A 12,817-nucleotide genomic window follows, 5' to 3' on the forward strand; every position below is an offset into this window, starting at 1 on the left:
ATCTCAAGATGTGATCGAGTACTTTATTCAATTCTACAAGGAGTAGTCGGTTGGGTCAAACCAACTCAGGGTCAACCCCGGGTCTCTCCGAAGGAAAGACTAGGATGGGTCAACCCGAGTTAGGTTCAACCCTCGAACTACTGTAAGAATCATGAGAAGATTTTTTAAGAAGATCATCGAATGCTTTATGCTCAAATAGTGGAGGTAACAATAAAAAGGACCGTCTTCATGCTACTCGATTGCACCACCAGAGCGCTAAACCCTTCAGGGCTTAGTGCACTCAGGGTAGGCAATCTTATACTACTCGATTGCACTACCAGAGCGCTAAACCCTTCAGGGCTTAGTGCACTCAGGGTAGGCAATCTTATACTACTCGATTGCACTACCAGAGCGCTAAACCCTTCAGGGCTTAGTGCACTTAGGGTAGGCAATCTTATACTACTCGATTGCACTACCAGAGCGCTAAACCCTTCAGGGCATAGTGCACTCAGGGTAGGCAATCTTATGCTACTCGATTGCACTACCAGAGCACCAAACTCTTTCGGGCTTAGTGCACTCAGGGTAGGCAATCTTATGCTACTCTATTGCACTACCAGAGCGCTAAACCCTTCAGGGCTTAGTGCACTCAGGGTAGGCAATGTTATACTACTCGACTGTACTACCAGAGCGCTAAGCCCTTCAGGGCTTAGTGAAATCAGGGTAGGCAATCTTATACTACTCGTCCGACATCCGGAGTTTTGTACCATTCGACTACCACGGTATTCGACAGATAGCCAAAAAAAGCATGCATCAACATACAATGGTATCAACTCAAGACGGGCGATTTACTCGACTACTTATGACCTCTTCTTATAAGAGAACATACTACACAGATAAGTCGAGTGCTTCTCATATTCATATTACACATAACATGTTTCTCACAAATTTTCTCCAAAATTCCATACAGGACAAACATGTTCATGACTACAAAAGGAATATTACAACACAAATGTTCAAGCCTCTCCATCTGAGGGCTGCTATAAACCACTGATAATCTTATCAGTGATGGGTTTTACTTCCTCGACATATTCAAAGAATTTTTCCTCTGAACACCCCTCGGCTAACCCATCGCCAATAAGAACTAAATTTGCTGCAGGCCAGAAAGACTTGACTAATCCTAAGGCATGAGCCAGGTACTGCCTTGAGGTGTCGGACAAGAAGCTCATAATCCTCTGGGGAGCTTCACGAAGGCGTTCCACCAGAGTCTTGTTGCCCGCTTCACCATCTTCAACCATCTCGACAATGGCCTGGGCTGCTGCCTCCAGATCGGCTAGTTGTTTAGCCTTCAGATCCCGGTCAGCCGCCAAGTCTTTGATCTGCTTCATGCTCTCGACAAGTTGCTTGTCGGAGTCAGCTTTGATCTTGGTCAGCTTCTCCACAGCATCTGTATGACAGTACATAATATTCGTCAGATCAGTCACCAGTTCATCTTTTGTTACTAACAATTTTTTGAGTTCTGTGTGAATACAAGGCGACTATAAGTACCAATACACAGAACACAAGGAGATATCGACTACTGCACGGCTACAAGAAAGGAAAATACAAGGGAGTTACCTTTATTTTCTTTTACCAAATTTCTATTCTTCTCTTGCAGCTTTTTACTCCTCTCTTCGAGGACACCCTTGTCTGTTCCTAGAGTGTCCACTCTAGTCTGCAGGAGATCGACTTGTTTCTTGTGCTCGGCCTTCAACTTCACAAAAGCTTCTCGAAGATCTGCGACTTCCTGGATTTGTTGTCTCTGATCCATAGAAAGCTGCAGGCCCTCTTCAGCTTGTTGCAGTTTCTGAACCTGAGCAGCAGCTTGTTTGGCCAGTCCCTACAACAAAGGACTAGTTATGGCTACTAGTCGCCAGACAATAGATAAGTACTCGAGTACCTAGTGCTTACAGCCAAAAACTTCTAACTTTCTGAGATTTCCTTCATACAGAAATCTGCCCCTTCCGTCGACTGCTTTGTTTCTTCTTGCAGCTTTTGCTGCATCAATTGGTCGACGTCTGGGACAGCTTCAGTGGTTTTCTGCAGCTCCACAGACTGCACATCTGCAAGTATAAAGGAGTTAACAAAAGATGGACAAGACGAGTCGACTCCTACAAGACGTCAACTCCAAGTTCTTACCAGTGTCAACAGAAGAGATCTCCTCTGCGATTCATTTCTGCACCCCCACAGGGGTATCTCCCGCCTTGTCTGCAGGGACATCCTCGGCTGCTGGATTCGACTGGACCACAGTAGTCTAGAGGTCCGGCTGGGCCTGGGAGACCTCGTCGACTGGTTTGGTGGTCTGGGGATTCCCCATATCCACAATCCCGAAGTCGGCAGGTTTGCTAGGCAAACAACAAGTATCAGCAGAGAAGAATCCAACTAATGGTGACATAGTACAAATGGATTCACTTACTGGCTGGACTTCTTGACGGAAAACTTCTTTGTCCGCAACAGCCTGGAGACGACGGTCGTCCCCGACTGACTCTGCTCTTTCGGCATCTGAGCAGAGTAAGTCGTCGCGCTACCCCCAGGATCGGACTGGGCGGACGCAGCAGGACTGGCAGCCGAGCTGTGCATCCATTTTTTCGATGGAGAGCGGGGCCTATCAAGAATAGTATGATTAGAAATCAAAGGATACTCTTTGATATTCGAGGTCGCAATATATACTCACCTGTCATCACCGCCAGTCGATGGCTCCTTCCGCTTCCGCGTCTCCGATGACTCGATTTGGGGCTTGTTATCTGCTCCATCATGTTGGGCAGATACAGTCCGACTCCCATCATCGCCGTCACCACCCGAAGGACCTGTTCATACATCAACAAGACATTGATTAGATTCAGCCTCAAGAGTTGGATCAAAGGACACAAAAAAGGCAGAGTACTCAGATTCACACTTGAGTCAGATTGTGCGCCAGGCACAACTTCTGGAAGTGAAGGCCTACTTTGATATTTTTCGGGGTCGATCTGCACGAAAAGTTCTAGATCAACGCGACTACCGGAAATCAAAATACTCGATACTAACTACAAATTAACTACTCAGGAAAGTACCTCCCGAGGACGTCTGCCCGCTTTGAACGTCCCCTTGATACTGGCTTCTCCAGTAACACCCTTCATCAGTCGATCCATTCGACGCTTAAGGTCAGCATTGGAGATTTTGAATCTGGTATAGCGAGTGGAGTCCTTTTCACCAGTGAATTGGAATCCCAAATGCACTCGCTGTTAGAGCGGTTGAACTCTCCGGAGCGACCAATGCGCCACCACCGAAGCTCTGCTAATTTTATTTTTCTTCTTCAGCAAGTCTATCTCCCCAAGAAGAAAATTAACCTGATCCATATTCACCCCCCCCCCCCCCCGGAATTCCAGCTAGCCTTCTTAACTGGGGGACCAGCGGATCTACGAGGCAGGGGAGGCGACTGGTTCTCAACATAGAACCACAGGTCTTTCCAGTCGATAACCTTGTCGGTCATCTTATAAGGGATGTACTTTGGACCTACACCCTGACGCAATTGCAAACCCGCACCTCCCACTACATCTATTTCAACTTCGCTGGGATGGGGTTTCAAATGGAAGAGGTGTTGAAAAAGATCGAAGTGGGGTTCGATCCTCAGAAAGGCTTCACAAAGATGAACAAAAAATCAAGATGTGAAGTATAGAATTAGGGGTCAAGTGATGCACTTGAATCCCCTAGTGATGCAAGAGACCTCGGAAGAAATCAGAGGTGGGGATTCCGAGACCGCGCAGAACATGAGATTGGAAAATAACTGTTTCATTCGGTTCCTCACGAGGAACCGAATCTCCTAAAGACTTCCGCCAATGAACTACTTCTCGCGGCTGGAGAAGATTCACCTCTACAAGACCTAAGAGATGGAAGTTGGAGCACTTACTCGCTTTCCACCCCTGGGTCTCCACTTGGTCAATAGCACCACCCGCCTTCCCCTTTCCCTGAGTCTTCTTGGGCGCCATAAGGATGAGGGGAGCAACTCCTATTGCTTCTCGCTCGAGGGCTAGCGGTGGCTAGTTTCTCGTAGCAAGCAGAGGCAAGAATGGAGGAAATGGCGGCGGCGGATCAAACTATGCTTGGAAGCGTGCTAAACCTAGGTTTAACCGAGAGGTTAAATAACCAAGCCAATGGCAATTTTGTGAATACTTAGAAGCCAAAGGGTCACGCGCCAGTTACAGAGCTGTTTCAAGCGATAATTCAGGGATTTATGCAACAGAATCCAATCATCCCGAAAAATCAGGATTTCCTTCAGGTATTTACACTTTTCTGGGATTACATTTTGGGGAAAAAAAGCAAATACAAAGGAACAATATATTAAACTACTCGATTCCACTCGAGGTAGCTTACATAAGATACATCAGCCAATGGCTGTTACAAAGCTTCAAATCTTGTTATTCCTAAGAGGGAATAAACTTAAACATCCAGGAAGAAGAGATTTTCAAGCAAGAAAGACATGCAATCATGAGAACATCGCAAGTCCTCTTCTTGCATCTTGAAAAGGAATTTCTCCTTCTTCCTGGATGTGTTTGCAACAAAAACAATGCTATATCTGGAGATGCCATTGAGGGGGAAACCATTCAGATATTACCCACGAGTATGACACCACCACCTAGGTACAAGATGCCTCAACCTCTGAAACTCCATCTACCTCTAACCACCTAGGTACAAGATGCCTAGGATGGTTGAGATGTATGAAGCAAGACCGACGGCTAGGAAGACAGCAAGTATTCTTGTTGCTCGCAAGTACTCTTCTAGCACCAGTTTCTAAGCAAAAAACTACTCCTATCAAGAGGACGAGAACTTTCCAGGAAAGAACTCCAACTAAGAGCCATGGTTGCTACGGTGGAATAACTCTGGAAAAAGCCTCACCCCTTCATTTATAGAGAAAGCAACGAACTGGAACCCAACCCGTGATACTACATGACAAAAGGCTCACGGGTGGACACAGAGTAGATTCCATCTACAGTATACACCACGTGACTATTCAGACACTGACTCACTTTATATCAAAAGTGACTTTACTCGAAAGATCATTTCAGGTACTTTCGGTGTAAAGACAAAAGGTATGCCACGACTTTGGATCCTTAATTCTAATTCATGGAATTTAGATTTAAGGCTCGGGGGGCTACTAGATATGTGTCGTAAATGGCATATTTTTCAAAGGCGGTTTGAATTTCAAATGGAGATTTGGAAGAATTTTGAAGACTGATTTGACCCTCAGCCTGATTCTATGATTCAACCTAAGGCTCGGGGGCTACTCCATATGGAGCGCGAGTACATTGCGCACCATATATGAAAAAATATTCGGAGCTTGAGCACCTCATAGCCTCGATGCAGCCAGGGAAGTACTCAGAAGACTACTCGAAGCACTCAATGGACTTCAAGGCTTAGATGACGAACTTCAGAAGTAGTTGAAGCACTCGAAGATGTCTTCAGAAGTACTCGATGCCTGCAGGACTTGACTACGAAGAGCTAGGGGCTTGTCAGACTCGGGGCAGCGGGACTGGTCATAGGCGTGGAATATTCTAGAGTAAGGGATAGTACATGGATATACCTTATCTCATCTGTAACTACTCGGATAGCTGTAGAACTAGTTGATGTACGAGAAAACTACTCGACTACATTGGAGTAGGACTCTAGTAGTACTTGGCTAGGACTTTCCACGTAACCCTATCCCCCCATAATATATAAGGACGGGCAGGGACCCCTCCAAAAGAACGGATCCATCGATCAACACCTAAGGCAATATAAACAACCACACAGAACGTAGGGTATTACGCTCCGGCGGTCTGAACCTGTCTAAATCTTTGTGTTCCTTGCACCATCACGTTCTGATCTCGGCGAGTCCCTGCCTACAATCAATCTCCTCGGGGTATACCTCGGAGAGCTTGGCGGTTAAACACCGACACTTGGGTTTTCTAATCCATGGCTTTGCGCTTGGCCATTGATTCTCTCCACTCATCCTCAGAGTAGTCAGAATCGCGGAAGGCATCTCTATGTCAGTGTTTAGCCGCTAAGCCCACCGAGGGATACCCCGAGGTGGTTGATTGTAGGCAGGGACTCGCCGAGATCAGAACGCGATGGTCCAAGGAACACAAAGATTTAGACAGGTTCGGGCCGCCGGAGCATAATACCCTACGTCTTGTGCGGTGGTTTGTATTGCCTTAGATGATTGTACGGGCTGCGTATGCTTTGGAGGGGTCCCTGCCCGCCCTTATATAGTCTGGGGGGGATAGGGTTACATGGAAAGTCTTAGCCGAATACTAGCAGAGAGTCCTACTCGCACACGATTGAGTAGTTTTCTTGTATATCAGCTAATCCTACGCCCAATCGGGTAGTTTCAAGAGAGGTAAGGTACATTCCATGCGCTATCCCTTACTCTAGAATATTCCACGCCTGTAAGCAATCCCGCTGCCTCAGGTCTGACAAGCCCCCGAGCTCTTTGTAGTCGAGTCCTGCAGGCGTCGAGTATTTCTGAAGGCTTCTTCGAGTGCTTCGAACGCTTTGAATGCTTCTGGAATCCTTCAACGTTTCATCGAGTACTTCGAGTAGTCTTTCAAGTACTTCTTTGGCTGCATCGAGGCTATGAGATGTTCAAACCCCGAATCATCTTCTTTTATATGGTGTGCGATGAACTCACGCTCCATATGGAGTAACCCCTGAGCCTTAGGTCGAATCACAGAATCAGGCTGAGGGTCAGATCAATCTTCAAAAAATTATCTTCCAATTCTTCTTTTGCCATGCAGATCTCTTTGAAAAATATGCCATTTATGACACGTATCCCGCAGCCCCTGAGCCTTAGAGCCAAATCCCATAAATTTAGAATTAAGGATCTAAAGTCGTGGCTTATAATGTAGAAATATTATTTTGATGATAAATTTGAAATAATCGATCCAGGAATCTGAAACCTCTTTTTTCAGAATATAATCCTAGAAAAAATGATTAATCAGATAACTTCCTCAGAAAATCCCTGAATTCACCACTTAAAATAAACTTTAACTGGTGCATGACTCTTCATTTGTTCAGATATTTACAAAACCTCCACTGATTGGGCTATTTAACCAGGCAGTAAACCTAGGGTTTTCACCCTTCCCACTGTCGCTGTCATTTTCAATCCCCATTTGTCCTTCTAAAGTGTAAGCAATTGTAGTTTTTCTTCCATCAAATGAGATTTCCGAGCTCAAATCCAGCAGCCCCCGAGCGTATGCGCGAGAAGCAACGTAGTGACATTTCGGATGGCGCCTAAGTGGTCAAGCGGAAAGGGAAAAAAGAAGGAAGCCGTAGCAGCAGAACCAACCATGGCTGATGGATAGAAGAAATGTAAGTTATCAGAATCTGACATCGCTGCTCTTGTTGACGAATGTCTTCTTCAATCTAGAGCGATTATCCAATGGCAATCTGCTGAGGGGCATGATAGACCATACGAGCGAACCACAGAAACTGTTCTGTTCAAATCCTTTGTAGAACGCAACCTTGCAATCCCGGTCTGTGATTTTTTGCATGGCCTATTGTTTCATTGGGGCAGCTTCATCCTCTGACCCCAAACTTGATTCTCCACCTTTCAATTTTTGTGCATCTATGTGAAGCATTTCTTGGAATTCACCCACACTTTGACTTGTTCAAACGCCTTTTCCTTCTATATCATTAACCCAATTCGAAAAATATAGCCAGGGTTGGAGGTGCCGATTTACAGTTGCGCTTGGGGATGAAAGAGAGATATATTCAATGTACGCCGCATAGCAAAATAGGAGACTGGAAAACCGAGTGGTTTTATGTAGAAAATCATGCTCCTGCCCTTCCTGAAAGAGTACCTGGTCCTCCCCAAATTCGCAACGAATGGTTTACTGGTGGACAAAATGCTGAGCAAGAGGAGGAACTGCTAAAGAGGATTGAAAACCTCAAGAAGAGTGGAGTCACCGGTGGATCTGTAGTTTTGTTTTGGATGGGACATCGCATTCAGCCATTGCAGAAGAGATGCAATTTGGGCTTTGAATATATTGGAGTGACAGATCCGTCCCGCTTCTCAGCAGAAAGGATACACGAGTTTGAAGCGTTGAAGCGAGTACAGAGAGTACTTGATGCGAAAGTCACACCACCGGCCTTGTCAAAGCTACATCACGTCAAAAATCCTCCTGCACAGGTGATAATCTGATGCTTCGAGTGGTTTTTGGGATGTGTTTAGTTCATTTTGTAAAATTGTGTAAAGATATAAAGAGGGCATTTGAAGTACTAAATGAAATCTATTTGCAAAACTTTTTGCATAGATGGGTTGTAAATCGCGAGACGAATCTAATGATGTTAATTAATCCATGATTAATCAATAATTAGCGGATGGTTACTGTAGCATCACTGTTGCAAAATCATGGATTAAGTAGACTCATTAGAATCGTCTCGCGATTTACAGCCCATCCATGTAAAAAGTTTTGTAAATAGACTTCATTTAGTACTTCAAATTAGCAAGATTCCGTTTCACTTTAATGTGTTTACGGCTTTTTTGCAAAAACCTGTAAAGATCTAAACAGGGCCTTGATACCTCTTATAATGATGGAACAACTGACATGTACTCTCTATCTGTAGGTGGATATAGATGTATTTCAAAGCAGTCCGCCTGTCGGTGTTTTTCCACCAAGCTCTATGAGGTATACCCCGAGGAGATTGATTATAGACAGGGACTCGCCGAGATCAGAATATGATGGTGTAAGGAACACAAAGATTTAGACAGATTCAGACCACCGGATCGTAATACCCTACGTCCTGTGTAGTTGTTTGTATTGACTTAGGGGTTGTCGATATTTTGGAAGGGTCTCTATCCGCCCTTATATAGTCCGGGGGACATGATTACATGGAAAGTCCTAGCCGAGTACTACTAGAGTCCTACTCCAACGGAGTCGGGTAGTTTCCTTGTACATCAACTAGTTCTACTACTATCTGAGTAGTTACAATAGAGGTAAAGTCCATCCATGCACTATCCCTTACTCTAGAATATTATACGCCTGTGAGCAGTTCCGCTGCCCCGGTCTGACAAGTCCCCGAACTCTTCGTAGTCGAGTCTTGCAGGCGTAAGTGCTTCTGAATGCATCTTCGAGTGTTTCACTGGCTCTGGAGTTCATCGTCAGTAAAATCTGATTTACGGGACCCTGACTGAAATGCACCCTAACCAGTACACCCTGTCAGTAAATTTGCGTGCTGCGGACACTTGTTGAAAAGCAACAATCTCCGTTGTGGTTACGACATAATTCTTAAATGCATATAATGATTAGTGGCAAGAAAAATGAACAAGTATCAGATGACCAATCTGCAACTGTCAACTCAACATGGGTATATTCACCCAAACACGGAGCATGCATCAGTGATGATTCATCCACCAAAGGCACACATACACAACGTGTAAGAAATGACGATCTTCAACAGTCAACACACTAACCTGCCTGCCATGTTCGTTAGGCTACAACATCCACTCTTGCAGTAGCTCACCGTCTCCATGGTGCCGGTGTGCATCAACTCCTTGAATTCATCCATGTTCTGCTTAAAACTGCACGATCAAGAAGACAAGATGCCGCAATGGTCGGCCAACCAGTCATCTGATGCTGAAACTGCTATGCAGTGACGTCTAGCACCTGAGTTAATGTGTAATCAAACAGCATGATGCACCTATTTTAAACGTAAATTCAGAAGTATGCATTGCGCAAGAGAATAAGTGCTATTAGTAACTACAAAGCATTCCAGAAAAAGTGTGCTTGAAATTAATAATAAATTGTGAAGAACAAGGATACTATAAAACTACAAGTATATATATTGATAAATTGTGAAGACTAAGTAGATTACAAAGTTACAAGTACATAAATGGAATCGATGCATGCAAGTTATAATCAAAGTACATGATAGGGAAAACAATAACTTAAAAAATGCAACATACCACAAAGTTCATAGCGTATAGGCATTTGCTGAAGCACCTGACGTGCAACCAACACTGATGTAACCCTGCGCCACCTGATACAGATGACGAGAGAAGAGATAATAGCACAGTATCCTCACCGTGAAGCAGCGTAGTTCGCAGCCGCCGTCTTCGACTACGGCACTAGCTGCAACTCCAGTGTACTTGGCAAGACGACATCTTGTGACAGCCTCCTCGTCTCGTGCCCAAATGTGCTACTGAACCCTGCTGCGGCAGGTGCAGGCGGCCTCACTTGCCCTGCGGCAGATGGACACCGACGAATTCGATAGCATGCCGCTGGCGGTGCTGTCCAATTCGGGCTACTGCAGATCAAAATTGAATATGAATAAAATCATATGTTAAGGGATCAAAAGGCAAACAAGCAAAAGGATCACGCAACTAGACTGCAATAATCTACGGCTAATATTGTTCTACCACCTTTAGAAAATCATCGGTACCTCCATGAGAAATCAATCAAAATCAACTGAAATTATATAGGAGAACAATATAGGGCATGGGCATCTGTGCTAGGGGAGAATAGCCCATCAATCCGAATAAATGCACACCAAAGGGGAGGGATATGAACCTGCCGCCACCGAGGAAGAACGCCCCCAAATCCGATTTCAATCCAGGTGAGCGGGATTGGAAGGGCAACTGAAGAGGAAATTGGAGGCTGCTGCAACGGACAGACGCGTAGGATCCTTGCATCGCCGAGCTTCACCACCGCGGTCCAGGCGGCTGGGCATGGTTCCGGCTCCTGCTGCTGCTTCCTCCCAACAATCGGATGCACCTCTCCGAACGGCGGCCAAAGTTGACGACCTGATGCTGGTGCTGCAGCTCGCCGGGGGAGGGGGGCGGACGGGAGCCGGCCGCGCAGCACTTCGCCGGGACTGATGCTGCAGCACACCGCTGGAGGGGGGCGGACGGGAGCCGTTCGCGCAGCACATCGCCGGGAGCGCCGGAGATGGGGATTGTACGGCGCCGGAGTTGGGGACGCGTCTGGGGGTGAAGGAGCGCCGATGGCAGGTTGATGCGGCGCCCTCAGGATCCGAGCTGGGCATCGGGATTGGGGTCGCGTCTGGAGGAGGGAGCGGCGACTGGGTGCCGGGATTGGGGGCGCGAATCCGAGCTGGACGCCGGGATTGGGGGTGAGTCTGGGGAAGAAGGAAGGAGCGGCGGCGGCAGGCGTCCGAGCTTGGGCGGTTTTGGTGGTGCGGGCGTGCGGGCGTTGCATCTGCGAGCTTGGGAGGGGGGGAGAAAACCGGACGGGTGGGGGGAGGGTGGGGGCGACGGGTCGGATGTGGATGGGTTGGCTCGCGTACTACCCAGGGTACTACTATATGAAAATAATTACATATAATATATTCAAATTATAGAAATATTTCGGCGAAGCTCGTTCTTGTTCCAAATATGCTCCACCAAGTCCCTTTTAAGCTGTACATGAGCCGATCGATCTCGAATTTCATCATCTTTCTCTAGACCTCTCTGAAATGGAACATAAACTTCCGGGGAGAATTCCGGTTCTTGGACGATCACTGTACAAGGAGTCTCATTGAGATCAAGATTTTCTTCAATGTCTTCTTCTTTTTCGTCCTCAACTATCATATTGTGAAGTACGATGCAAGCTAGCACAACTTTCTCAAGTTGACCACCATCGTACAAGCGAGCTGGTCGCTTCAAAATGCACCATCGACGGCGTAGTACTCCGAATGCCCGTTCAATATCCTTTCTCTTGGCTTCTTGTTCCTGTGCAAACAACTTGTCCTTTTCAGAAATGGGCATGGATATTGACTTCACAAATACAGCCCAATCCGGATATATCCCATCGGCAAGATAGTAACCTATGTTGTATTGGTTCTCGTTAACCATATATTGGACTCTAGAAGCTTGCCCCTGTAGTTCTTCGAGGAATATAGTAGATTGGTTCAGAACATTGATATCATTGTTAGAGCCTGCAACTCCAAAGAATGCATGCCATATCCATAGATCATGAGATGCCACGGCCTCAAGAATTATCGTCGGGACTTTTTGATCACCCCGAGTAAATTGGCCTTTCCACACAGTAGGGCATCTTTCCCATTGCCAATGCATGCAGTCAATACTACCAAACATACCAGGGAACCCTCGTTTCTCACCAATTTTGAGTAGACGCTCCGCATCTTGTACGGTGGGGCGCCTCAAATATCGCCCACCAAAGACAGATACAACACCTTCAATGAAATTCTTCATCGCCTCCATCGAAGTTATCTCACCAATCTTCAAAGACTCATCTAGATGATTCGCCGCACTCCATTAGCTAACTGACGAATAGCTGCAGTACACTTCTGTAGTGGCGTAAGGCCTTGTCGATTCAGAGCATCCACCCTTGTAGTGAAGTAATCTGACCAATGGCCTAAGGCATCGACGATGCGTAAAAATAGGGGTCTAGACATACGAAACCTTGAGCGAATAGAGAGGATTCTCTGAGAAATAATCATCCACTAGGAGCTGATGGTACTCCTCACGTGGCCTTTTGATATAATTCCTTGGACGGAATCGGTGATCAGATGCCTCCTCTTGAAGAGCTTCGACACTACCCTTCAAGACCACCATTGCTTCACTGATCACATCATCTAGGATGTCCTCTTCAGCTATGAACTCATCTAGCGTGTAGAGAGCCTTGGGGTCAATACAGTTGCTTCCTGGATCTTGTTCGTCGGACATTTTGAGGACGATCTGTGCCAACATCTTCATTATGTCACGAAACAAACAATTATCGGGCCAAGATCAGAAATACAGTATGGAGGTGCAGGCGTACCTTAACAGCCTATTCATGCAGACGTACTGGAGAGAGAGAGAGAGAGATAACAGGAAGCATATATAGAG

The 12,817-nt window shown here is 46.1% G+C and overlaps 2 protein-coding genes and 1 long non-coding RNA gene across 4 annotated transcripts; all 3 read right to left on the reverse strand.

Moving 5' to 3' along the window:
* Positions 1-795: 795 nt before the first annotated feature.
* LOC120711658 lies at positions 796-2,096 on the reverse strand. The gene is made up of 3 exons (XM_039997255.1): positions 1,927-2,096; positions 1,594-1,855; positions 796-1,423 (listed from the first exon to the last, which is right to left on the reverse strand). The coding sequence occupies exons 2-3, from the start codon at positions 1,784-1,786 to the stop codon at positions 1,017-1,019; spliced, it is 600 nt and encodes a 199-aa protein (XP_039853189.1). The 5' UTR covers positions 1,787-1,855; positions 1,927-2,096; the 3' UTR covers positions 796-1,016.
* A 77-nt stretch (positions 2,097-2,173) lies between these two features.
* On the reverse strand, positions 2,174-5,232 carry LOC120711659. Its single transcript, XM_039997256.1, has 5 exons — positions 3,066-5,232; positions 2,912-2,981; positions 2,690-2,822; positions 2,432-2,620; positions 2,174-2,360 (listed from the first exon to the last, which is right to left on the reverse strand). The coding sequence occupies exons 1-5, from the start codon at positions 3,141-3,143 to the stop codon at positions 2,270-2,272; spliced, it is 561 nt and encodes a 186-aa protein (XP_039853190.1). The 5' UTR covers positions 3,144-5,232; the 3' UTR covers positions 2,174-2,269.
* Positions 5,233-8,731: 3,499 nt separating this feature from the next.
* Positions 8,732-11,222, reverse strand: LOC120711661. Of its 2 annotated transcripts, XR_005690395.1 has the most exons (3): positions 10,539-11,222; positions 9,443-10,275; positions 8,732-9,171 (listed from the first exon to the last, which is right to left on the reverse strand). It is a non-coding gene; the product is annotated as an uncharacterized LOC120711661 (long non-coding RNA). The 2 variants fall into 2 exon arrangements; XR_005690394.1 differs by having other exon boundaries at positions 8,732-10,275.
* Positions 11,223-12,817: the final 1,595 nt, after the last annotated feature.

Source organism: Panicum virgatum, chromosome 6K (assembly GCF_016808335.1).
Source record: "Panicum virgatum strain AP13 chromosome 6K, P.virgatum_v5, whole genome shotgun sequence".
Lineage (NCBI taxonomy): Eukaryota > Viridiplantae > Streptophyta > Magnoliopsida > Poales > Poaceae > Panicum > Panicum virgatum.

Bases quoted from the DNA above. Each gene is read 5' to 3' on its own strand.
- LOC120711658 (XM_039997255.1), bottom strand. From the start codon at position 1,786: ATGGATCAGAGACAACAAATCCAGGAAGTCGCAGATCTTCGAGAAGCT. The intron at 1,424-1,593 runs GTAACTCCCTTG...ACTGTCATACAG, and splicing joins TTTGGTAAAAGAAAATAAAG to ATGCTGTGGAGAAGCTGACC.
- LOC120711659 (XM_039997256.1), bottom strand. From the start codon at position 3,143: ATGGATCGACTGATGAAGGGTGTTACTGGAGAAGCCAGTATCAAGGGG. The intron at 2,621-2,689 runs GTGAGTATATAT...TATTCTTGATAG, and splicing joins TCGACTGGCGGTGATGACAG to GCCCCGCTCTCCATCGAAAA. The intron at 2,361-2,431 runs GTAAGTGAATCC...TTGTTTGCCTAG, and splicing joins TCCGTCAAGAAGTCCAGCCA to CAAACCTGCCGACTTCGGGA.